At 40.6% G+C, this 27188-nt stretch overlaps 2 protein-coding genes across 3 annotated transcripts in view; both read right to left on the bottom strand.

The window, feature by feature from the left end:
• The window catches only part of arb2a (ARB2 cotranscriptional regulator A), a 156054-nt gene extending 152993 nt beyond the window's left edge, over positions 1 to 3061 (bottom strand). The window contains exons 1-3 of one of the 2 annotated variants that reach the window (XM_034091155.1): positions 2973 to 3061; positions 2084 to 2228; positions 860 to 961 (exon numbers count right to left, since the gene is read on the bottom strand). In XM_034091155.1, coding sequence (XP_033947046.1) covers positions 860 to 961; positions 2084 to 2192 — 211 coding nt within the window. In that variant the 5' untranslated portion in view covers positions 2193 to 2228; positions 2973 to 3061. Of the gene's footprint in view, positions 1 to 859; positions 962 to 2083; positions 2229 to 2731; positions 2815 to 2972 lie in introns of those variants that run through there. The other variant, XM_034091156.2, reaches the window with a different exon arrangement.
• Positions 3062 to 4982: 1921 nt separating this feature from the next.
• kiaa0825 (KIAA0825 ortholog) overlaps positions 4983 to 27188 on the bottom strand; it is a 110906-nt gene continuing 88700 nt past the window's right edge. Inside the window, 1 exon segment of the mRNA XM_034091320.1 lies at positions 4983 to 6361. Within this exon segment, the coding sequence (XP_033947211.1) occupies positions 6178 to 6361 (184 nt within the window). The 3' untranslated portion in view covers positions 4983 to 6177.

Here is a 27188-nt window from a genome sequence, read left to right as displayed (position 1 = left end):
TCGGCTCCTTCCTGTCACTAATTATTGCCACATGCACACACAGACACACACATCTTCAGAACACTTTTACACCCAAAGTGTCCCAGGTGACAGCAGAGACAGTTTCAGGTCATTAATTCAAAAACAGTGACATTACACTAAGGAGAGTGGTAATTGCACACAGACAGATTACGTTTAAACTGTCTTAGTTTAATGAAGGGTTATGGTAATTTTGTTTCAAAGCAGCTCTAACAAGAATCAAGTGGAAGCAACCAAACTCTGTAGGACAGTGGTTTTCAGACCCTTCTAGTGGTCACATGATTCATCTTCACGAGATGATAAAAGGGGAATAGTAGAAGGAAAAACACATTTGTTTTATTTATATAACCCTATTAACTCTTTAGGTCACTAAGAATTATTCAAATGATATTGCAGTGTATTTATTATTTAAGTTTTTTTTTAAAGTGACCTTAAATAAATAAATACATTAAATATACATTTCAATACTAGAAATCAGCTGCATCATTCACATGTATGAATTATATTTATTAAGTGACAAATGGTTTGTTCCTTTTAAGGGGTCACAAGATGAAAATATTAGGATCCACTGCTTTGAACAACATGTATTGTATTAAAAATCAACATTGAGAACCCCCTGGCTTTAGATTATGCTTCCGGTACTATAGTTTATACCTGAAACCGTATGTGTTTTTTACACAACACAGTGCCAGATTTAACTTGTTATGCACCTGAGCTTTAGAACAACTCTTGAACTGTCAGAAGTGTTGTTCGTTAAACTTACAGTTCACAAGATTTGGTGTGTTGTTGGCGGCATAAGCAGAAGGCTTTGTATGCTTTAAAGACTACAAAATGTACTTACATTCATTGAAGGCATATTCAAACTCCTCCAGTGTTTTGGGGAAAGTGAATGGAGGTTCATCTTTCTTCATCAGTTCATCCAAATCTATTCTTGACAGCAAGTCTGAAGAAAAAGATAACATCAAAGGTGAGCAAAAATGTGTGACAACAGTCATAGCTGATTCCTTCAATGAATGTCACGCAAAAAATATCATGCAATAATCTCAAACACAAAATCATAACCTGCAAAAATCACCTAAATTAGCATTGGATCATGTTACATTAAATTAGAAAGAAAGAGCCACTACTTTGACAAATTCTTACCTAATCGCTTACATTAAAAGCTTTTCATTATCCTAAAGTATCTTAACAGGTGGAAAATAGGATATTCCCATGAAATAATAACCACAACAAAAAATATCAATCAACAATGTCCAGCTAATTGTATCACTTAAGTAGTAATAGTGTGTTTCTAGCAGGTGGGGGGTTAAGCAAATAGATTTTCTAAAGAGTGGGTAAATATGTTTGACTTTAGGTCAGGTGGAAAATCTACTGTTCGAGAGAGCCTAATATTAACTGGTAAGTAAAGTTTCAGATTATGGGGGAAGAAATGATACTGTATAATAGTCAATATACATACAATCACAAATGAAAGAGATTGCACTTTCTTTTATAACAATTTGAGACCTATTAGTTTTTCTGCCAAATGTGTTTGAGAGTGCATACAATGTGTGGCATTTCACATTTTCATAATGCCATTTATAATTTTAACTTAGGGTGGTACCTAACTTCTAAGAACTAGATTTCGGAAATAAGGACAGCTTTAATTTGTTACGACAATTAGGCTGGACATCGTCACGTCAGTAACATAAACTACAGTTTGTATGTGTGTCATAGATCATTCAAATCAGACATGTTGGTGGGCTAGCTGTCATGTCAAGATAAGAAAAACGTCAAAGCAACAAACATTTCTCTAAAAGTGTGTTCAAATATTATTCTTTTTTTGTTTTTGTTTGATATAATGCTGTTCAGAGCTTTTAAACAGTGAAGTGACAAGTTAAACTAACATATAAATACATTATAAACTAGACAAATGTTGATATATGAAGTAAGTGCCACTTGGATTGTCATAAACCTGTTTTGTGGACGCATGTTCTTCTCGTACAGTATAGTTCCCAGCTCTTGTAGTTAGTTTTAAGAGAACAGCCTCCATGTTTCATTTTCACAACGATCTTTTCATGTTTACCTTTTAGTGCAGTAGTTTTCTCTCTGTCCTCCTGGCCAGCAGCTATCTGGGCCATTGCGATCCACAATATGTACAGGACTAGCGTGGCAGCACAGAGATGAGAGATCATTGAGTCCTCTTCTCCCAAATATCACTGAGATGTACCCTGTGACATGAGTTTGGAATTAAAAAAGAGAAAACAATAATGACTTGGAGAGATTCCAGTTGTAGCACATGCACTGAGGGACATCCGGTTATATCCCTTACATGCCAGTACCTGTCAAATAATGAGTCCCTTCTTTGTTTACAACATGCCATAAATGTAAGTGCCGTAAAGCTTGTGTCACCTGTAAGGTGGCTTTGTGACAGAACAGTACAACTAACTGTTGAGTACTACACTCCTGTCCAAGCTACAAGTGGTTCGCTAACTGATTGAAACGGTGGAGTGTTAATTCAAACTGCACATACACTGCAAAGCAGCAACAGCTAACTACAACTATGTGTCAACAGTATTGCTAACAAACAAGCAGCGGTTAGCAGCGTGTATTCACCATGGTATTCACACAACTTAGCACACGTGGAACAACTGAAATCCTAACGTTAGCACTTTAAGTTACTCTTGCTTTGAAACCACGCTGAAGACAGTGACAAACAGTCATTTACGCTTACCTCAGACTATTCTGTCTTTATCTCAACAACATTCAAAACACAGAATGTTTAATGTTTCGCACTCTTTACAGACAACTCGCGAAATGTTTGCTCTCGCTTCTCGTGGAGCTACTTCGAACAGGTACAAAGGGACATTCGTGCTTTTATTTCACATTGGTGCCAACCAAACGAAAGACATTTCGGAGAGGAACAGCTGTTTACAGTAGATGCACACATGCTTTTTTTGTTTCGACTCACACACCATCAGTATATGCGACAGTCCAGTCGACGCTGCATCCTTGACATTTCTAAAACAGGAAGGGCTGCGCAATGCGGAGCATAACACGTGAAGCTTCCGGGTTACCGGGGCAACGGACTGGAAGGGATTTTTAAAGAGACAGTAGCACAGCTGCTGCTCGGTTGTATACTTATCGTTTATACAGATGTTTTAACTTAAATGTACTTCACTACAGGTTATTTTACTTTTTATTTAGTTTAATTTTATATTTATACTCAAATGCATTTCAGAAAGGTATTTCAATTATTTGCAAATAACATTTATTTTATTTCATATATGCATTGGTGTAGATCACACTCCCCCATACTATATAACATTCCTTTATCATGCGTAATAGGAAACCTAATGTGCTATTGATAGTTTCACTCAAATGTTTTCATTTATGTATTTAATTTTACAAAAAAGTTAACACATTCACTTGTGCAAATCCTTTGCAAACAAGAGCTTTTGCAGGAGAAATAGGGAGCTAAACGCCTACACATGTAGTTAACCAATGTAGCCACACCACTCAAACATATGTTAGGCATTGCCAATAAAATTGATTTGATTTTACTTACATAACAATTAGAAACATATCAAACTTTTTATGTTTAAAATAATAATTAAAGAGGATAATGATTACATCAAACTGTCAACCATTAGCACATCAGATTATCTTGGAGGAAGCTGTTGTTGTGAACATTTTCAGGACTGTTCCCACATAACTGCCCAAGTGAAATCCATCAGATCAAGAACGTTCAAGGGGATAGAATGTTTTCATTGTTTTAAATGGTTAAGAGACCTGTTAGAATCACTGATAGTGTGCCACAGGTGACCTAAATGTACCAAAGAACACCTGCCATACCCTACTCTCCTGTATTATGTACCTGCAACTCTTCTTGTTGATGTGTTTTTTAATTAACAGAAATAGCCTCCTGTTTTAACGTATGCTGTATGACCTACTTGTGGACATCCTCTAGAAGTTGAAACTTTTTATCAAGGGAGCTGAGCTACCCTGTTTCCTCAAGCAGAGCACTGGAAATGCTGCGAGGGGAGACCTAAATAAGAAACGAGATGTGGCATTGGAATCCACTGAGATTGACATGATAAAAGAGATGCTTTTCCCTTAATCAATACTCAATGCAACACAAGAGAGGAGAAATTATGATCTGAGATTTAAACTTGGACATATTCTTCTACTTAGGGTTTGGGAAGGTTATCAATTATTGTAATTCCAAATAAAGTCCTTGAGTCTTGGTCGGCCCTCAGCAATTGTGCGAATATGTGATACTTTCAGATGGTAGGGTATATATGTTTAGGTTTGCATGTTTGTCTTTTTGTGTGTGTCTGTATGTCAGCATGAATTTAGGAAACCTAGTGGCTTGATTTTTCACGAAACACGGTGCAACATTGGAACATGGTCTTGGTGGAGCTCAGTGCTCTTGTGCTCTGTAATGTTTTTAGAATTGCTTAGCCAGTGTATTTGGAATTTACATTAAATATGGAGAAAAATGCACTTATTTGTACTCAATGGATGAACATAGACATAAAACCAACATGTGTCTTTGTTTGCTGTGCATAATGGACTAATACTGTGGGTAATCAATTGAAATGGAAATCAGAGGAGTCAAAATGCTGCGGCTGTTTATCCTGCATGCATATGTTATGATGAGCTCTAAAATGTTTATGTAGGTTTGATAATCCCCAAATGAATGCTGTATAATAGAATATTCCGTTTATTCTTTGTGATGAATCATTCTTTGTAATGATTTGTTGTGAATTATACCGTCAGCTTTTCTGACAGCTGTCTTCTAAACCTCACCCAATGGAAATACAAAAGGATAACCTTACAGGTGCTTACTTAGGAGGGATGGCGAGGGATGAAAAGAAAGAGATCAAAGCATTTCTTTGACAGAAAACAGTTATCTTACAATAACAGTTTGGCTAGTTAAAGACTATTTTTACTGCAACACAAACAAGCTTTAATTGTTACATCAAATACAATACATGTACAAAGACTCATCATGCTTTGCTGCCTTTTAGCCTTATTTAAGGTGCATAGGCAGAATTCACTTGCTAAACATGTTGTTGTCTTTTGTATTCTCTAAGTGGTTTGCCGATTGCAATCTTGCTACATTTGCATTAATCTTATCTAGTTAAAGGAAGGAACAACTCTCTTTGGAGCAGGAATCCTTTTCCAGCTCTCTCAAAGGAATTGCACAAGGTGTGCAGTAGCCTATGTGAGTTGAAATTATATTATTTTTAATGAAAAGAGCATCATTTGGGTGGTTTAATCCTCAACTGAACATCAGATATACCACGAAATAACATTGTAAGATGTAAGTATTTAAGAATGCTTACTACATAGTAATACATTATCATACATTATTGACTGCACAGAGATCACACAGATTGATCGATGACTGAAGTTTGTTCAATGGTATAAGTAAGAATATGATTTTATTGTCATGTTTAATTCTAAAACATTCTCCAACTCATAAATCACAAAATATGGACAAATCTGTAAAAATATACTAAGCCATCTTATAACACATAAAATAAATGTTTTCACAAAATACTGACTGATATTACATCGCGGTGCAGATTGTTGGGACACGCTGTAATCAAAACATACATCATCTTGCTTCCACACCTTAATATTTGATGTTTGCTTTTAGGAAGCAGGAGAAAGTATGCTGACACCAATGTCTTTACACTCACTGTCTCGCAAAAAAAAAAAAAACTTCAACTACCAACAGTGATCACACAGTCCCATCTTGTCCCAGGCAAACAAATCCAGGCTCTCCATTTCCCAGAACTGATTTATGGAGGTGTGCTCCAAAAAGATGAAATGTCTGAAGCCGCACAGAAAAGCTCAGAGAGTTTGTTTGAGACGTGTGCATAAAGAGGGAGCCAACGTCTGCCTCAGACTTTTTGTTGTTCCACAGTTTCTTGTCCACTCTCTCACTCGTATTTTCCTGCACACACATATTCAAACTTGCTGCACACAGTGCAGTGCACACACACATGTGAACACACACACACACACACACACACACACACACACACACACACACACACACACACACACACACACACACACACAGATTATACTACCTTGAGAGCTGCAACTTAGTATTACAAGAAAACATTTGCAACGTGATAAAAAAAAATCCAACTGCATGCATTGTTATTGGGCAGCACTTTTATCGGATTGTTGTGTTTCCCCCTGGGTCTGCTCTGCGAGTGTCTCATCAGCTCCGGGACAGTCCTGCGTTCCTGGGCTGCAGCAGCAAACAAAATAGGCTTTCTGAAGTTCCTCTACAATACATTTCTCTCCGTCTTCCAGCTCTGCATCCTTCTGCATCTCCCACCTGGAAAGCATAGAGAGACACAACGTAAGTCGTTTTAATTCCAACTCTGTTAGACAAAATAATAACTCTCACACACACCACAGACAAACTCCATATGCTTGATAAGCCACATTTAACTTCTTACATGGGAGATTCTTTCATCTTTTATGTGATAAAATAATCATAATCATTATCAGACTGTTGGACTCACACAAAGCAAACACACTTGCAAACATACATACACATTGTTATTATGGGTTTTAGACAACATTGAAACAGAACAAAATGGAACCAAAATAGTTTGGCTCTCCGTAATTCTCAGTGTTTTCCCCCTTTCTGTACATTTGAAGGTAACTGTGGTTCAGTCCTGGTATAACAACTGTTGAACTTCATATCAACCCTGTCTGGGTGACACATTTTTACCATGGAAGAAATTACTCCTCACGTGGATGCTTCTCAATCGTGTTTAAATACCTTTTACAGTGTGTCTTTCCATAATAATTTATAATTCTTCGAGCTCCAGAGTTAATGAAGGGCTTCAATATGATAATCCATGGTTAGGCATGTTGCAATTGACTCTGAGTATTTCAATGGCGTGTCTTGACGAGCAACTGTGGTCAATCAAACCCATATAGAGAGCTGGCTGAAGGCTGTCTTTGAGCTGCCGCATCACACTCTCTCCAAAGGAGAATTATATCTGTCCGACTGCAAATGATTGCATTTTCATTGCAATCTCCATGTCTCCTTTTATCCTGCCTTCCCTCCTCTCCCTCCCCTCAGATTCCTCACAGTATCTTCAAACATGTACCATCTAGATATGCTGTGTGTGCGTTGTAAATCTGTGTAAGAAGAAAAAAGGGGTAAAACACCAGCTATATCAAAAATGTGTTTAATGCATACTAAGAAGGCAACCTCTTAATGCAGAGAAGTTTGATGAAGTGTCAGCCTCTGTTACAGTGTGTATGTGGATACATTAGACATCTTCTTCCTCTGCTTGCTAACCACTGTCAGTGTAGTAATTACCATCTGTAAGGGGAGGATCTGTTTTTGTAAATATACTGCTTTGACAAAGAGGTTTCCTCTCATTTGACTCTGTTCTCCCTCAAACAACTTTGGTCACAAATTTCTGGATTTCTTTTTTTTTACATCCATCACAGAGTGAGTAGAACAAAGGGAGAAGTAGTTAAGTCTGCCTCTTTGATGATGGCTGTCTCTGCGTAGAGGAATCATGTAGATGACTACTAGGGGCAGCCAAATTGCCCCTATATTATTTTATCAGTGACATAAAATTAACATTATTAGCACTACTTTATTAAATATTATGAATATGTCTTTATTATCAGGCTATGTTCCACAATCATTTAAAGTTGCAGTAATAAAACCGCTTCTTAAAAAGCACAACCTCGATCCAGAGGTTTTAGCCAACTATAGACCTATTTCTAATCTTCCGTTCCTCTCAAATATTCTTGAGAAAGCAGTCGCAAAACAGTTGTGTGATTACTTAAAAAACAATGATTTATTTGAAGATTTTCAGTCTGGCTTTAGAACACATCATAGCACAGAGACAGCTCTGGTTAAAGTCACAAATGACATTCTAATAGCCTCAGACAAGGGACTTGTCTCTATTCTTGTTTTGCTCGATCTCAGTGCTGCATTTTATACTATCGACCATGATATCCTATTGCAAAGACTAGAGCACTTAGTTGGCATACAGGGAACTGCTTTAGGCTGGTTTAGGTCCTATCTATCTGAACGCTCTCAGTTTGTACGTGTTAACGATGAATCTTCCACGCAAACCAAAGTTAGCCTTGGAGTGCCACAGGGCTCAGTGCTCGGACCTATTTTGTTCACATTATATATGCTTCCGTTAGGCAATATTATAAGGAATCATTCTGTAAACTTTCATTGTTATGCGGATGATACTCAACTATATTTATCAATCAAGCCTGATGAAATTAATCATCTAAATAAAATTCAAGACTGCCTTAAGGACTTAAAAACGTGGATGACCTTAAACTTTTTGATGTTAACTGAAGTTATTGTACTTGGCCCGAAGAATCTACGAAACAAATTATCTAAAGATATACTAACTATGGATGGCATTAAGTTGGCCTCCAGTAAGACTGTAAGGAATCTTGGTGTTATATTTGATCAGGATTGATCCTTTAACGCCCACATAAAATCAATTTCAAGAACCGCCTACTTCCATCTATGTAACATTGCAAAAATCAGGCATATCTTGCCTCAAAACGATGCAGAGAAACTAGTCCATGCATTTGTTACTTCTAGGCTGGATTATTGTAACTCTTTATTATCAGGGAGTACCAAGAAGTCAGTCAAGTCGCTTCAGCTGATTCAAAATGCTGCGGCTCGTGTACTAACCAGAGTTAGGAAAAGGGACCACATTACTCCTGTTCTGGCTGCCTTACACTGGCTCCCTATAGAACACAGGATAGAATTTAAAATTATTCTTCTCGCCTACAAAGCCCTTAATGGGCAGGCGCCATCTTACCTTAAATAACTCATTATACCCTACTGTCCTACTAGGGCATTGCGTTCCAAGAATGCAGGGTTGTTGGTTGTTCCTAGAGTCTCTAAAAGTACAATGGGAGCCAGAGCCTTTTCTTATCAAGCTCCACATTTGTGGAATCAGTTCCAGTTTGTGTTCGGGCGGCAGACACCCTACCTGTTTTTAAGAGTGCGCTTAAGACCTTCCTTTTTGATAAAGCTTATAGTTAGGGCTGATTAGATTCAGCCCCTAGTTTTGCTGATATAGGCTTAGTTTGTCGGGGGACATCTTACTTCTTCCTTCTCTCTGTCTATACCTGTGTACTCTCATGTTCCGATTAACCCAGCTTCCCCAAATTTCTTTCTTTTTGGTGTCTATATACGCCGGGATCCGGAGTCATGGATGATCCTGCGGTCCTGTGTCCTGGATCGCGAGCCCTGGCTGTGGTCATTGATCATCGATCCTGGATGGATATCCTCGTGGATTCATCTTCCTATTATACACACATGCATTTCCAAACATTTGGACTACCTATGTTGCAAATGTATTCTCTTTTCAATTTACACACGGCATCTATTGCACGTCTGTCCGTCCTGGGAGAGGGATCCCTCCTCTGTTGCTCTCCCTGAGGTTTCTCCCATTTTTCCCTTTGAGCTGTGGGTTTTCTCTGGAAGTTTTTCCTTGTGCGATGTGAGGGTCTAGGGACAGAGGGTGTCGTATTGTCATACTGATATTCTGTACACACTGTGAAGACCACTGACACAAATGTAACATTTGTGATATTGGGCTATATAAATAAACATTGATTGATTGATTGATTGATAAAATCAGTTCCTCTAAATAACCATTATGGGATACAAACACTCAAACAAACAAGACAATACAAATGTCACACAGTTTGAGAAACTCGAGCAGGAAGGGGGTGAGAGAGAGCAGACAGCTATAGGAACGGCCAATAAAGGAGGGAGCGAGAGAGGAAGGAAGACCGGAAGGTACGCTAAAGGTTTTTCAATGTTTAATTTTCAAATAGGATTAAGCAGAATGACATTTAGCTGAAGGTTACAGGCTCAGCATTGTCTTAGCTGATATTGATATGCAGGAGGCGCCCTGCTTGTCACCGGGACAAACACCGTTGATGAATGAGAAGCCTTTCCCCAGGAAGGTGTTAAGTGCAAATTTGAAATGAGAAAGAGGTAGAGAGGGAGAAAAAGAAGAGGGAGCATACATAGACAGAGATTGAATTACCACGATAGTTGCCATGTATATTGTCACTAGATAATGTTGCCAAAAGTGTAAATTGTTCCGTAAATTATAGGTTACATATTCGTTGAGATTGGTTGATCTCGTACTGAAAATGAGCCAACAAATACACAAGGTGCTTTGCTGTGTGTATATAATTCAACAGCTGTAACATAACAATGCCTCTTAGAAATGCACAAGTAGGCTAAAGTTGACAATAACTTCCCTGTATCCTCATTTCTGCAAGTTTTCCTCAGAATTTACATCTTAATAAGGGGAGTCTTACCCTTTAATTCTTATGGGCTCTACTCATTTCTCATGCATTAATACTGGAGCTGCTGACTTGGCTCTTCCTCTGAATACAGAATAGGACACACATATTAAGACTCATATATTTACAGGATTGATGCCATGGGAGATTGTCTCAGAATGAGATGAAAAGGCTGGCTCAGATGTATTTCAACATGCACATCAATGTAAGCTGTCCTAATCACGGGACGATGCAGACACAAGGCAGAGAGCATCCATCCTGATTTTCAGCTGATAATAAGTAGGGATGTTTGACAAATTAAGAGCATAAGCCCTGCTCAGAGATCATCTGGCAATCACCTACCTTACTAAATCTTACTCAACACACACCACAGATGAAACTTTAATGTTTGATTTGAGCAGCTTGCAGAGACAGAGCATAACAAAGACCAGGTGTAAACTCTGATGAAGAAAACATATCGACAGAGAGGAACAAAAAGGAACAGAGACTAAATGAAAACAGGCAGAGGTACAAGTATAGACTGTGCGAAAGAAAGCAACAAAGTGCCTGGAAGATCATGAGAGACAGTGACCAGTGGTTTCCTCTGCAGCTGTCAGTGGGCTGAGTGGTTTCTCTCAGAGTGTTGGGTGTTTGTGCTGCGCTGGGTGCCCTGCCTGCTCTGCCACTGGGACCGCTGTTTGTTTAAAAGGCTCGCCTGTCAAACAGAGAGCGCCACCGACAGCCAGACACTCGGCTAAATGACTCTGACAGCAGCCCTAATCAGAGGCTTCGCACATTGCCGCAGGGCCTGGAGGATCCATCATAACCCAAGCCTAAATATTTAAAGTGCTAAACTTTCCAAAGGTCAGGCCTTTCCATGCAAGCCAGGGCGACATGTGTGACAGTAGTAGGAGGAGAGGGACTGAACAAGAGAGAGAGATTCAGAGAGAAAGAGAGGCTATGGTTAAATGTCCCCCATCATTTTCACCCTTGTGAGAACCACTTTCTGTTTTAGATCTGTAGTCAGGTAACTTTGTGTGAAAGAACATTATTTGACATGTCTACACATCTTCAAGCAACTCATTTGGGGTATAAACCTGGAAATATACCAAAAAAATGAATTAGTTTCTCTGTAAAGAATGAACTTTTCTCAGCAGTCCACATCACAGAATGGGTTCATAACTGACAAGAGAATCGCACACTAACCAAGACACTCACATTCACCCTACATCTCTGAAAAAAGAGACGTGCATCAATGTATCAAGACTTGCAATTTATGAAACAACTACATTCTAGACAGCTCAGAGTGAGCAGTCCTCCAGAGAAAGCATGCAATAGATAAACCTTTTCAGCCTGACCACAACAACTTTTCAAAATTCAAGCAGCTCCTTCTTTCTGATTTCAGGCGATGTGTAAAAGTGAGGGGAAAGGGGGATCGGTGGAAGGATATATAATTTAGCAGAAGTCCATACTATCTTATTTCACGCTTACAACACATGGCCTTGTGTGTTACAAAGAGGCAGAATGTATGGGAATACGTCATTAAAGGAGAGGGCACAAAGACATAGTCAGAAACCATTTTGGGGCTAAATTCATCAAAAAGCAAAGTCACAATTTGCGAGACAACCTGTCCAAATATTTTTATCTCAATCTACATGGTTCCTTGAAATCACCTCTGACATTCAAGTGAAAAAAAATCATGGTAAGCAGAGGTAGACAACAGCTATACAAAAACTAAAAGCAAAATGAAAAGCCACTTAGGGAAACACAAAAAAGGGAAAAATTGAGTATAGATATTGTACATTAGAATATAGTCCAGTTGGGGCAACTGACAAGTCAACAATACAGGGCAGGAGGGTCATCTTTTAGACTCAATTTCCATTGAGAAGCAAAACTTCCAATTCAATTTGGATATGTGCCTGTGCTAGGCCATGAGCCAGAGGGAGATTGTAACTGACAGCCATTGGACAGCCGGCTGGATTTGAATATTGACGAGACAGAGACTTGACAGAGGGGATTATGCTCTACCTTCTGACTTACTAGCGGCAACACTGATCCATTCTATTGTCAGATCAATTCAGTGTCAGGTCTACAGTATGTCCGTGTGGTGCGGTGATGCCACTCAGTATTAGACCCTACCTGAGATCCATCTCAATCCAAACTGATGTCCTCTCAAAAGCTACAAGGCACACACTTAATCAGCAGGGGACAGCAACATGGGATATCAAAGCAAATCTTTTTTCAAGTAAACATGAATCGGTAGATTTACTCTGCAGCTGCTGCTTTCAATATAGACCAATGCAAATTACTATATCAACAATGCAGTATTACAATACTTGGTAGGATGACAACATTGAAATTGCAACTATTAAGCAACTCAAAAACGAATCCTTTAGAGATGCGTATTATTTGTATTACTTTCTAACCTTGTGATAACACTTTGACTTATACAAAGGCATGCACACACACAATCTTACACACACATCTGCATCGTTGCATATTATGTTCACTGCGTCTTTTTAAAACATATTTGATCACATTTGAGTGATTCGCCACTATTGTAAATGTCAGTAAGCCATTATCTAAATTATTCAATATGCGGTTTTATGCGTTGATGCTTAGGTTTGTGTGTGCGTATAAATGTGTGGGTTAAATCCAGTCTCATCCATGTCCAAAAAGCCTTGTCTCCCACCCAGCACGCAGCCCGTCGAGAGCAGGCGAGTCATAGAAGGCCTGATCAAAGGGCCCCGGACAGATCTGTGAAGGCTCTTTGAAAGGACATCCACAGTTACACAAGTTGACACGCTTGTACGTGCTTTGGCTTAGACACACACCCAGGCTCAGGGGCATGCATGTTCACACACACACACAGACATACTCACAAGTGCTTGCGCCGAGCCACACACAAACACACAACTTCAAACACACTGTGGTTTAAACTCCAAATCCAAGCAATGATAAGTCCAGCACATCACAGGACACAAAGGGCCTTTTCCTTAAATAGAACACACACACACACACACACACACACACACACACACACACACACACACACACACACACACACACACACACACACACACACACACACACACACACACACACACACACACACACACACACACACACACACACACACACACACACACACACACACACACACTAATCCTGAGGAATCCAAACCTAGAGAGAGACAGAGGGAAATAGAAAGTATAACATTCTAAAAGGATGTATACTTAACTTTATGTCTCAATTACCTGTTTATTTGTCACTAGTGTACCTAAATTCGATTGTGGTTGTGTACTCATTGTTAGTCAGCTGTTATCTAGAATGTTTTAGTTATTTGTCGGCTTATTTCACCATTGAAACCTGCATTTCAGAAAGTCATTTTAAGCATCTGCAGTGCTCAATGAAGGCTAATGCTAACATGCTGATATTAGTTAACAGTCAGTTGAGCTAAGGTAGCCAAGTAAAATGTCCATAGCCATACACATTTCATATGAGAGCGGAGCCTGTACAACCACATTTTAAGCTGTGCCTGAATTCACTGACTGAAATGACTCTGCATTCACATCATGTGACCACATATTTCAAATCCTCACTAGTCTCTCCAGTCATCCAGGGGGAAAGTTTGTGTAAATTTGCAGTGGCTTAATTACTGAATAATTTAGACCATGCTCCGAATTAATGTAGACATTTCCATATTAATGTGTTTGCCCACCGATACCACATTTATTTGTACTACGGACAGTAGGGTAGCAATTATCACAGCATATCATAGCAGTTGTCCTGGTATTTCAGACATCGTTAGGCTGCTTCTCTACCGTAGTGTGACTGTGAGTACTAGTTTATTGGACACAGTTTGGTACATTCCTCAAATAGGCTCGCTGTGCTGCTGTGGGTAAGATCTATCAAATATTGCTCCGGGGAGAAAGAGGTGAGGGGCCTTGTTTGTGTTTGACAAGGTGAGGTCCAATTTAGAATCCATGCTGTTTGAGTATGTATTATTACATGCAGACAACAAATAACCAAACACCTGCCAAATCCACACAGCCAATGTGTGCTGGTCAGTGCAGCAGAGTAGCTGACTGATCCACATAGACACTGAGCTCTGCACATGTCCCAGGAGGTTGACAGCTCTCTGCTCCTCTTATCTCCCTTCCTCACCTCCCTTTCTCCCCCCCTCACCTCACCTTTCTTTTCTTACTCCTCAGTTTCCAGAGTGTTTGGCTCTTGTTAGGAGCTTGGCTGAGCAGGATGGCACCTTTCACTGAAACAGCACCCAAGAGGAGGTTGTGACATGGAGAAATGTGAGCATGTGTTCGAGCCTATGTGTGTGTGTGTGTGTGTGTGTGTGTGTGTGTGTGTGTGTGTGTGTGTGTGTGTGTGTGTGTGTGTGTGTGTGTGTGTGTGTGTGTGTGTGTGTGTGTGTGTGTGTGTGTGTGTGTGTGTGTGTGTGTGTGTGTGTGTGTGACCTCCCTCACCTGAGCTACTGTAAATCATTACAGCAAGGCCCTTCATTAAGGGAGCCAACCACCTATGCACCCCTCAGCCGTGTCCTGTGTATGTCAGACAGCTGTTTGACACCGCCTCTCAAACTCACAACACATGTGGCACAGCAATTATTTCTAAGAAGAAGCGACTTGAAATAAATCTTGTCATCTGACCAGCATCTATGTCTTTCATTAATGCATTTCTGATGTTACACTCTGATCTTTTGACAGGACTAAAATGATACTTTTTAAAAACAGATGCTTATCTGAGCATGACAGCCTACCATTATATACCCCATATTCCTCATGCCCCCCCTCATCCTCCTTCCATCACCTCCCTCCTGTACGCTACTGCAGTAACGAGGGGAGGCTAAGTTAGTAGGGCAGTCAGTAAGTCAGCCTGGAAGACAGGTAGGTAGGCGTACCTGTTAGTGGCTCCAGTGTGCCTGCAGGTTTCTGGGATCAAAAATCTCAGCAGAGGCAATCTGACTTCCCCCATGAGCCAAAGAGAGAGAAAGTAAGTAGCAGGAAGGACATAAAACTAGCGGAGAATGAGCAGACTCTTACTTTGGGGAAAATAGCGCACATACGCATATAAATGTGCACATACAAAAGCTTAATATGGAGAAAGACAAAGCCTCAAACCAACCCGAAATGTTATGGACTGTGTTTTCTGCACAACATGCCACCTCCTGTTGTTTATAGATTGCCTTAATCCAAGCAGTTTCCCTGATTGCTCCTCGATTTCTTCTAATGCTTCCAGTCTTTCAATGCACATCAGTTCATCAAGTTTCCCCTGATGATCTCATTGCTATTTGTTTCTGAATAAACACGTTTTTCTGATACCTGGAAGCTTTTTTCCAGCCTTGGTCCACCAGTTTCCTATAAAGAACCACCTTCTCTTCAGTAATCAGCCTTGCTTTGCAGACAACCACCACACCAAACCCAACTGTCTCCAGCATATGAGTCATTGCTTCTTTTATCAGCATTTCTCCGCAATCCTTTTCAACCGTTAACTGACCAGTCCAACGTAATCTGCCGCCAGAAGATTTGCAACCTCCTCAACTTATTCCATTACAGAACAGTCATGGAAGCCTCCCATCTCCCACGGTGTCTTGTGTTTGGTTCTACTTCTCTAAACTTTGTCACCAGATGCATAAAATATCACCCATGAATTAATGAACAAAGCTGATTCAGATAAACAGTCGGTAGCTTTAGATTGTGCCCTCTTCACACACACATGCACAAACACTGAGAACAAGCATTCACTCATGCTATCTCCCCACTGAACAGCATACAGAGCGGGGAAAAAATATGTTCGTTGTGATTTCACCTCAATGTGCTACCAGGAAATAGCCTATTACTTATTCAGTATGTTCTCTTTGTCATTTGTGCATAATATATACTGTGAAATATACTAAGGAGCTGAGGGTTGAGAGACTGTGACTTTCTTAGACAAAGGCCTCGCTCTTAGACATTGATCTGGCAAAACTTCTATTCAAACCACGCTATACCTCATTTCCATAGCCACTATGAATAAATTGCATATTTCAGCATGTTCTACTTTTTTATGGATGCTGTTGTGGCTTAGTTGAGCAAGTTGCTAGTACGGTTGATTTAATGGTGAGAGATCGGGCTGAAGAACAAGCAGATGGAATAAAATTGACGACACTGCAACCTTCTCACAAACCAAAAGACCACATTGAGGGTAATGTCACAAGTTAGGTCTAAAGAGAAGACCAAATTCACAGCTATGAAACAACATGCATTTAAAGTTTCCATTATTGTTAGTAAGTCGGTGGACTCCATATCACTTTTCATACGGTTCAGTATCCACACTGCAGTGCAACAAGTCACTGTTTCAAAGGTATACCTGACCAATCACAGATATTTAATTCATGCATGCTATAATGTAACTCCAAACAAAAGCATTAGAAGGTGTTGTCACATTCCTCTCCTGAAGGGGGAAATGCCTGGGGCAAAAAATAAACTGCATCCTGTACCCAAATAATCTAAATCATCTAATAAAACACTTGTATTTCAACAAAAAACAATTCCTGTCGATAGTTGCACAGTGTGGGTAAATGATTGAACCAACCGACTGGGACCAACCAGTGTGTGGAAATCCTCACCGAGGGTCATCCTGTAAATACAGCAGCCATTCATAATGACATTATTAGCTATGGGCTCCCGTAGTTTTGCGGGGCCTGCAATGAACTGATTAGTCCATGCAGACATTGATCTCACCTTCCTTTACGTGTGTGTGTGTGTGTGTGTGTGTGTGTGTGTGTGTGTGTGTGTGTGTGTGTGTGTGTGTGTGTGTGTGTGTGTGTGTGTGTGTGTGTGTGTGTGTGTGTGTGTGTGTGTGTGTGTGTGTGTGTGTGTGTGTGTGTGTGTGTGCTGCTTTTGGTTGGGGTTGCCCTATTATTGTTTATCAGATCAGTGCCTTGTTCTCTTACCAGTTCAAACAGTTCATTTTCTACCATGCTAATGGCGGTTTTAGGGGGTTAAGGAGATAAATAAATCCTTGCTGTCACCTCATTTAAAATCAAATGGCACTTAATTATAGCTGTATGTGTTTTCAAACACTTTGCATAATTTATTGTTCTGCTCCATCCTAATCTCTAGATCCTTATCGCATGTGCTCTATTTTACCCCCTCTGTCCTAATAATAAAATGATAATGCTTCCTCTCAGTTTTTTCTTCTTCTTGCTGCCAACAGCAGTGTGAAAGAGATAAGGAAGGCGATGAAAAGATGTTTTTGAGTTGTGCCTCACCTTGTAGGGATGTGATGCTGTAAAGGTCTATTGTCAACTCGGGAGAGCAAACATGCACACACTCACACACTGACACACAGCCCTCTGGCAGTGTAGCATTTTCCACAGAAAGAAAATACAAACATTGTCAAATTCTATGAAAAGAGCGAGGTAACATCATCATTCATGATTTGGTTCCAGGCACTGATATCACAAAAGACAACTAATGCAAGCTTAACAAACCAAGTAGACCTTTATCCATGCATGTTTCCCCTGCTTTGCATTTGCACTGTACAGACCCACTTGCATTTCTTTCTTGCACTAATGTGCTAGAACAAGCTAAGCACATTATTGACATGAATGTACTAGCGCGTTGTATAGCGGGTCATAAAAGGAGGTGAGGGGCACTAACACGCTACTTTACTGGCTGAGGCTGCCATCATCAACACTAAATGTCAGATGACATCAATCATTTGGTCTCTTTTGAGAGAAAATTGTAAAAAGTTGGCATTTGTTCCCCGGTGACCTTGCCCACATGTCAATAAGAATTTGCCATGAGATTGAATTGAAAGAAAGTAGGACAGAGGCAGGACCATCACAAAGGCCTTAATTAAAATCCAGGCAAAATAACATTACACTGACAAAGATGGATTTGAAAATAAATCGGATTTATGTTATTCCCCAAATACAGTAAATGTCGAGGAATTAGAGTCACAAATAGAGTGGCATGACACAAACAATGTAGTGACAATACATGGAACAGGCAGACGTTGTATCCATTGCAAAAGTGAGAATGCACTTTATATATAAAGTTTGTTATATGAAGTATTCATCTTACTATACATGAATTGTCTCTATCACTTTGCATTCAGGGAGCGTGTTGTACTGTAGCTGCAGCTGCTGAAGGGGGTGGTACAGTAATTGTCCGACCGTACATTGGATCAGAAGACAGATTGAATCCTTATAATCAGTGGATTCTGATTCACGAGTGTTTATATCATTCAACTGTAATACAACATGAAAACAGCTAGTTTAAATAAGCAAACAAAGGCATCATCTGAAACGGTATCATTTTCACCAACCACTGATTGAGAAAGCAAGCAAAAGCACCAACTGCTGATTCCAAAGCAGCATCAGAAAAACACAAAGCAGAACAAATAGGGCTAATCCATTTCCAAAGTGTCTTAGTTTAGTCACCTTGAGCAAACGGATGCCTTTCGTACAAGTTGTGAAGCATCCTTAGGGGATGGCACACACATCAGGATTATACCTTTATCAATGAGCCAGCGTGAATCGTGAACGGATTGTGTGTATTTACTTATGAATGTGTGGATGGGGCTTTTTGTTTAACAGACTCAGAAGCTCATAGCATGTTGCGTTACCATAGCTAGGTAATGGATGGAAGGAGCATGCAGTTGTGCATCCTCTCTGTGGGCCTTCCATCCTGGGCCAGTCGATGGAGCAGACAGGCTGGGCTTAGTTTATCACATAGATCCCATGGCTGGACAGCACAGCAGACAGATACATGTCAATAAGAAGGTGCTGCTTTTGAATATTCACTATAGTGTTCAGTGGTCAGCTGCATATTAATTGGCCACAAAATAGTAAAGCTCTGTTTGATGAAGATGTTGTAAAGATTCTTAGAAAGGTGTTGGAATTGGGTGAAAGTTGGATATCGTCCTGATTAAGTGACTTTACAAGTGGGTAACTTATAAAAACAAAGTCAAGGTCAGTCAGGTAAAGCTGGGTTCTGAAAAACAAATGAATCGCAAATAAACTAGTATTGTCTAGAATAAACTTCAGACGGACACTAAACTATATAATTACAATAAAGTAGATTGCTTAGCCTCAGAAAACCATCAATCATATACAGTACAGCCATTCCAAACATATTCCCTTTAGAGAAGCATAAAGATATTGCTATCGAGCTTTCAAAATGTCAGGGCAGGGAGAACCCAGGCATGGCGCAATTACATAATGATTATTGCAAAAAGTTTCTCCCCCTCACTCAGTGTGGCTATAATATGCAGTGGATGGCCATGGGGGTTCATTAGTGAGAACAGGCTGCTGTTGAAAAGCTCCAGTTTCACCTCTGATCCCGGTTAATGTGATTTGGACCTGAGATTGGTAGTGGAGAGATTAGATGCTAGCTCACCTCAGGGTGGGAACCAGAGAAGGAGACATACATCAATGTTGTTTGCTTTCAAACTCAAATGTCTTCTCACTTCTAATTTGCTCTGAAGCATCTGCAAAAAAAGTGTCGAGAAAGTATTTGTAGTCTAAATTATTTTCCAGTGCGGCTGAGCGGGTGCTTGCTAATCCACTCTGCAGCATTTTGGAGTGCATGATTTGCTCTTTCATAACAAATCAATTGGTTTGTTGTGAGTAGGACTGAAGAACCGAGGATCAGCTTCGGGTGACAACTGCGTTCACCTCTCATTACCTCGTGGCTAACCCCCATGGCAAGCACTACAAGTCACTGTGTCAGGCCGCTCCTTCTTTCATTTCCTTTTCATTAAGCCTTGGCGCTCTGTCACTTCTTAGCTTCCATGCTTACCCCTGCACCTTTGTCCCTTTACACCATGTGCCCCTCCACCTCCTCTTTTATGTCTCTACCTCTTTACTTTCCCTCCTTCCTCTCTCCCCTTCTCATTAGGTCATAGTTGTGGTGATTTGTCAGAGTGGCTGCGTTGATTAATAGGCAGACGGAGCCCCTATATTTGGGGGCTGTCAGCAGGGCTCCAGAGGGCCAGGGCCGCCCTGCTGAGCTCCCTCACCACCCAGGTGGCCCCATTTAGGCTAAATGAGCTGTGAAGGGTCCCGGCTATGCCCGCCTGCCTCACACTAAGACGTTACGCTCAAACACACACACAGGCATAGACACAAAAAGGCACAAACACATGCGGGCACACACACAGACACACAGACACACACATCTGAGGTGCGAGCACACACGCAGGCACACTCACGTACTCAACACCCTGGCTCCCACTGCCATGCACCCCTGCGTTCCCACATGATTTGTCACACTCCATCAATAGACAATAAGTTACTGCCACTCTGGCCTGTCAATGGGCCCTGTCTTCAGCAGACCCCTCTATGGTGTCTCCTAGCCTGGGAGGGTAGGGAGGGGGGGTAGGCTGGGAGAGGAAGAGTGGAACAGGGAGAAAGTGGTGAGCGTGAAGTAGTGTATTAGGAGGTGGGAAGGGAATAAAAAGAGAGTAAAAGAGAATGAGGGGAAGATAAAAGTGCATGTGCATGCTAGATAAAAAAAGAAATACAGTTGGGTGGACATACATTTAGAGAGGATGCAGGATATATTAGACAAATTGCTTTGCTATGCACCCCCCATCCCTATGGAGGGCCAACTGAGCTCGTCCTGATGCACAGCCAAGTAGCTGCAGGTTCAAGGGATTGGGAGTACGGGCCTGTACGGTATGTGTGTATGCATGTGTCTAGTGTAACAAGGTTCAGATGCTCCAAGCCAATAGCCTGGCCTTGGAGTTAGAGGCGGGTTGTGTGCATGAATGCGTGTGAATGTGAACGTCCCTCTTTGCAAGATTATTTTTTGTTCCCCCCAAACTAGGAGGGGGAGACCTTGGTGAATGAGATCATTCTGGCACATTTGCACATACACACACACACTCCTATAAACGTGCCAGTACGAGCACACACACCTCCTCAATGATTCAATCTGATGATGAGTATTGGAGGGGAAACTGGAATCTGTGAAGGTCAGAAAAGTCTGAACAGTAACATCCACCACTGCAGGCTACTGCCACTGTCTCTACTCCTACACTGTCATTACTGCTGGCCGGCTAGCTCTCATTATCAACTTACTTCATCAAATACACTTCATTATCTGCTTGTCCTTAACAGACAGATGGGATGGACCCTCCAGCAAATGACATAGTAACTGGTATAAAGTGATTCCTTTTAAAGTCTATTCAATGAACGGGTCATAACACATATAGTCCTCTGCTATTAGTTTATATGTGATTTACACTTGATTGGACATCTGGATGAAGAAAAATAAGTGGTATGTATCTTCAGAAAATACAGTTTAATTGTACCAATAGCTATGCATTACAATTACATGAAGCGATTACAGTCATTATGAAGTCTTTATTTCTGAGACTGTTGAACATATGAAAGGCGGATGGATACACTGGCTGAATAGACAGCTGTTACTGAAGATGTAAGTAACAGACAGCCCTATCACGCTGGCAATATGGACGACCATGAAATTAAGACTCAACGTATAGTAATTATAATGACAATGAGCTTTGTTCGACGTGTCAAGTATCAATCTAACACTTGCCAGGCAGCTTTCATATCATAGCTAATAGGCAGTTGGCGGGCCGGGCAGTTGCTAACCGCTGAACCAAACTATTCATAAGCTGGCCCTTGTCATTGTGCTTAGCAGTTGACGTAACAGTAATACACACATCAGCTATATGTGCTCTCATGCAAATGAGTGCATTAGAGCAGACCTCAGAGAGCGGAGCGTGGCCCATAAATCCAGCCGGGGTGAAAGATGTAGCCTTTACCATGCGTGTCCAACCCCATCTATTTAACCTAATTACACACACCATACCAGGTAATAAAAGTCTCCATGCCATCAATTATGACATCTCATCCAGAGCACTGCTGAGAATTGTATATTAGGATCTATAAATCATCAGGATAGTGAACTTCTCTAGGTGTAAAGTGTGTGAGAAGGTGTGCCTGCAAGTCAGTATTACTCCTTCACAATTATGACATGTCTGTCCTGCAAGTGCACGCTTCTGAGTGTCTTTTTACCTATATCCGTTTGTAATGTATTGGATAACACAACACATTGTGCAGTAGCACATCAGCATCAGGATGCAGTTGCTTCCAGAGAAGGAGATGAACCAGTGGAGTTAAACCATCCCTATTGTTTTTATTGGCCCTAATCCAAGGAGAAAAGACCAAACATTTATATTTTAAAACTATTCAGACAGCAGTTATAAATGTGTGCGATCCTGGTTTTGGGTGGCTGTTTTGTTCTACCCAGGTGTTCCCTGTCGTTTGCTCACAGGCCTGTCTGTCACGACTGAGGCCGGGCGTAACGTGGCTGCAGGTACGTTCACTTTCCAACGTCACGCCTTGCGATTGGTTAAAGGAAATAGCACAGAGTTGCTTAATGGCCAAAGCCAATGTTTTAGCCATAGGCGGCTGGAGATAAATAGATATGGTCACAGTAGCTTCACTTGCACTCTCTTGCCTTTGTCTGCAGCGCACCTGAGCAACACCTGACCATGACCCCCACTCCCCCCATGGATGTGGATCCATCACAACGAGGATGTAGTGGTGAACTGAAGCAAGGCAGAAAGGGGTGGCTGAAAGACAAATAGCATGGTAGTGATGAATCCCATTGTTGGAAGATGACACTCTGAACCAGTTCAACTGTTCACCTCTGTAGATAATTGGAACAATGAGAATCATTCATGTTGGCAGCATTGCATTTAACATGATTGAGTATACTGGCAAACAAATGAGTAAAGGGAGATATTTTTGTAAAAGAAGCATCATTAAAATATATATAAATATTTAGGAGATCAACTACTGTACTACTGTGTGAAACTGCAGAGTAGTTATATTCCACAATGTAGTTACAATACACTGTTTTTGTTGTAAACAACTATATTAAAGAACACACTCTTCTGTCTCTGTCGCTATCCTTTGATGGCATATCACAGTCTGAAAAATCTATCTTGCTGAGAAAAGAAAAAGGAAAAAATAAATAAAAGGATCGCCACACCTGGATTTCCACTCCAGGATGTCATCCATGGAATTCGGCAGAAAAGCGAATCCATCAAACTCTGTAAAAAGAACAGTGTGGGTGTGTGTATTTTCTATTAAAAAGGATTACTCCATTACCAAAACAGACCGGTTTCCAAAGCCAGCTCAGAATATACGGTTTGGTAAATTGATTTATCTCACGTAAGCCTAGAACCGTGTCGGTGTTTGGATAAGTGCGGGCATTGTGTAACAAATAATAACTGTTTCATATAGCTGGTGAAAAAATGGGGACATCGCAGCAGCTGATGTCAGGACATCAGGCAGTTGTCAATATGGAAAATGCTCCAGTAAATGGTTGGGATTGATAGAGGACTTAGGTGGAAGGAGTGACGTCTGTCTTACTGCACTACATATGTGCTTATTTTGAAAAGGCTAAAACCTAAGATATTCACACACAAACACATCTGCACAAATACAAAGACTAAAAACAGAAACACTTGCAACATATACAGTATTATTCATGATTATACACACACTACACACAATGGCGGTTAAAAGGCGATTCGCTGTTGGTTTATGAAGATTATGCTCTTCTTCATTGTCACGTTTGGAGCATTGTGCCGTGACTCTCCACAGAGCACCCAGCATCAAAGCTACTCCAGTGCAATTGTTGTCTCAGTCACCCATTATAAACAACGCATTTTCCGAGAAAAGGCTGTAATTGTGCAAAAGTGTGGCACAAATGGCTTTCTGACATTACTGTATGCCTTTCTTCAATGCAACCCATACACAACCCTGAAAGCTCTCACCAATTGAAGTTCGGCTTTCATCCAGCATAAAAGCTATGTTTGCGATTGAGCTTTAGAGCTATACCTTTTCTCGCCTTTACCCCCATCCTCTCCGCCTTGTTTCATATGAGTGCACAACCACAATGGCTCACGTAATGGGTCCAAAATGCCTTTTCCCAGAACAAAATCACTGTTTCTGTGGGTCATGTAGAGGTAACTTTGAGACCTGAACAACTTAAACGGACTACTGCTATTACTAATTCCTTTCTCTCTCCATCTCTATTCTAATAGTAAAACCATTCTGCAGTACCAAACACGCCCCATCATTCGGCCTGGCTCAATGCAACAAACACACATAAGAGCAAGAGTAGTTGAAAAATAGAGAAACACACAGAGAAAGACACTCGGGGGGAGATGCAGAGAACACAGGTCAACCACTGAGCTTTTTCCTTGTTCGAAAATGTCAAACATCAAAGAGATGCTTCTCTCCCTCGGTGGGGGCGTTCTGGTGGGCCGTGGATGTTTCCCTGCTGCAGAATGAATCGGGGTCCAAAGCCAAACCAAGAGAGGTCTGAAATAGCCTGGTGACTGGGTGGTTATGGCCTAACAGCTTATATGAATCAATGTATGGTGGGAGAAAAGTGCCTGAGTGTTACATTGATTCAAAACTTAGAAACTTAGAAATGCTTACATTTGGCATTCAAATAAAAATTCTCTCAAATAGGCTGAAATTATTTACAATTCTGAATTTATCTCATTGTCTAATAGTTGTACATGGACCCAAGACACCCTCTGTTAAGCAAAACTCTCAGCATTTCATCTACTGCTGATGTAATATGCTTTGACAAGCATCCTCTAACACATATGTAAGCATGTTGTCAGTGCGAGCACATGTGTGTGTACGTTTGTGCGTGTTTGAAGCGTGTGCAGGCTGCAGACAGTGGCCACTGGGAAATCAAGGAGCACTTTGTCATGCATCCTTAAATGTGTGACACTGCGTCTCATGAGACAGTGCCTGATTGGTCTACAAGGCATCGAAGAATGACGGGTGAGTGATGGCCTCGGGGGGATATAGGGTGTGTGTGAGTTGAGTGTTGTGTGTGTGCCTTGGCTGGGGTTAGAGACACAGGACAGCACGGTGACATGTTCGGGTGGCTCCCTGTCAAAAGCAGCTGGCAACGTGTCGTAATGCTGCCATCAGGGAGTCATACGCCACTCTGGTCTCAATTTTCAGATTCACATCATGTTAACCCATATGTGAACTTTATTTAAATAAAGACACACAAATGGAATTAGCTGTTAACCCACCAATGACTCTTATATACAGTGATTTGTTTTACCAAAGATATCATGATAAACACGTGCCACATGTCAACAAGTGCAAATAGCAGAAATTGTTATTTGAAATAGTACAGATAATTTCACATTTAGCCGTCACTTTTATGATAACTGAGAAGTAATGGGAATTACTGTAAGTCAAAAACTCTGACGTCAGCATTAGACACAAAGTCAAACTCAATGATTGCAAAGGTTGAATCAGCAACAAGGCAAACGAAAAAGAAAGTAAAAGTAAAGTTATGCTGTTATATTGTTCCGTGATCAGATATGATCATGATGTATTTAGCCTTTCTATTGAAGTGTACTTTTTACTGTAAATCAGATATACCTCACTTCCTAAAACACTTTTGGACAACTTGCAGATAACAGGGGTAACAGACAACTTATCAATAAGAAAGGGATCAATCAAGTTTAAAAAAAGGGAAAGGAGTTATTTCAGTCCATTAGATGTAAATCAAATGTATCTAAAATACTAAGACATTTATGACTATTTAGCTTCCTTTTAAATGAGAATCTTCTTGTTAAAGTGTTGTAACACACAGAGAGGTGAACAGACAGATTTCAATGTTCTCTTTGGACATTCATTTGGGGTAAAATATAGTTGAGCCATAACATGGATACAGGATTAATTCCTCCCACCAATATTTGCCGACATGGTTTGTGGTTTGCGTGTATGCATAATATGTCAGATACCCTGACCCTATTACAATTACAGTATGTTGGATTAAGCACACAGTCCATTTTTAATGCAGGAAAAAATGAAGCAGCAGCGTCACCCTTTACTGTATTAATCATGTCTGACTGTTGTTAAGAAGAGCTGAAATTCAAAACCAACAGGGGGGCAGACATAATTACCAAGCATGTCCCTCATATTTACAATCGTTTAATAAGCTACTAACATAGAGCAGACAATGGCCCGTCATCTTCATTTTGCATGTATGTATTGTTGTATTTTCCTCAGCAGATAGGGATTGGGAAGGAGTGAGAGAGAGAGTGTTTAACTTTGTCAACCTGGTCTCTGGTTCTGATCGATGTTACTAGCTCTTACCAAGCGAAAGGGGGAGAAAGAGTGAAAGAGAGAGACGGAGTGAGAAAGGAGGAAGATTTACGCTGGCACCGCATTTTTGTCCAATTAATAGATTGCCAGTGTGTTGCGTATTTTGCATGACAAAGGAGGGTAATATTAAACTGCCATTTGTAATGAAAATGCACTTTGCAAATTAAAAAGTGCAGAAACCCAATTTTTCCTACCTCTTTAGGAAATAAACAGTCCTTAACCAATTAAAGCGCATTGTAATAATTCTGTGATTTATTGCAGGTTGTTTAACTTTCAAAACTCGGCTAACCTATATTAAGGTCACAATCCATCATGTCGTGCATGGAGTGCTATGGAGTAATGGCTGTTGTATTAGCTGCTTTTGATGATAGTATGAAAGAAGTATTAGCACTTGTCAACAAAACTGCTTACAACATAACATTAGCATGCATGAGCTGCGTCGCCTATTCATTATCTTGGCAGCTACACACACGCCGTTACTGCCTTATAAAACATTTTGCCAGGCCGAGAGCACACACTCACTGTTTGGTTTTGTGATAGGGTGGCAACATGCAAACCATGGGGCGCGCTCTGGTTGCAATGCAAACAGGCGCAGGAAAGATGAAACAGTGTCTGTGACACACGAGTGAGGAAGGGAGGAAAAGCAAAGGAA

The sequence above is a fragment of the Pseudochaenichthys georgianus genome, chromosome 9 (genome assembly GCF_902827115.2).
Source record: "Pseudochaenichthys georgianus chromosome 9, fPseGeo1.2, whole genome shotgun sequence".
Taxonomy (NCBI): Eukaryota; Metazoa; Chordata; class Actinopteri; order Perciformes; family Channichthyidae; genus Pseudochaenichthys; species Pseudochaenichthys georgianus.
This window is presented reverse-complemented; position numbering and strand designations above follow the sequence as displayed.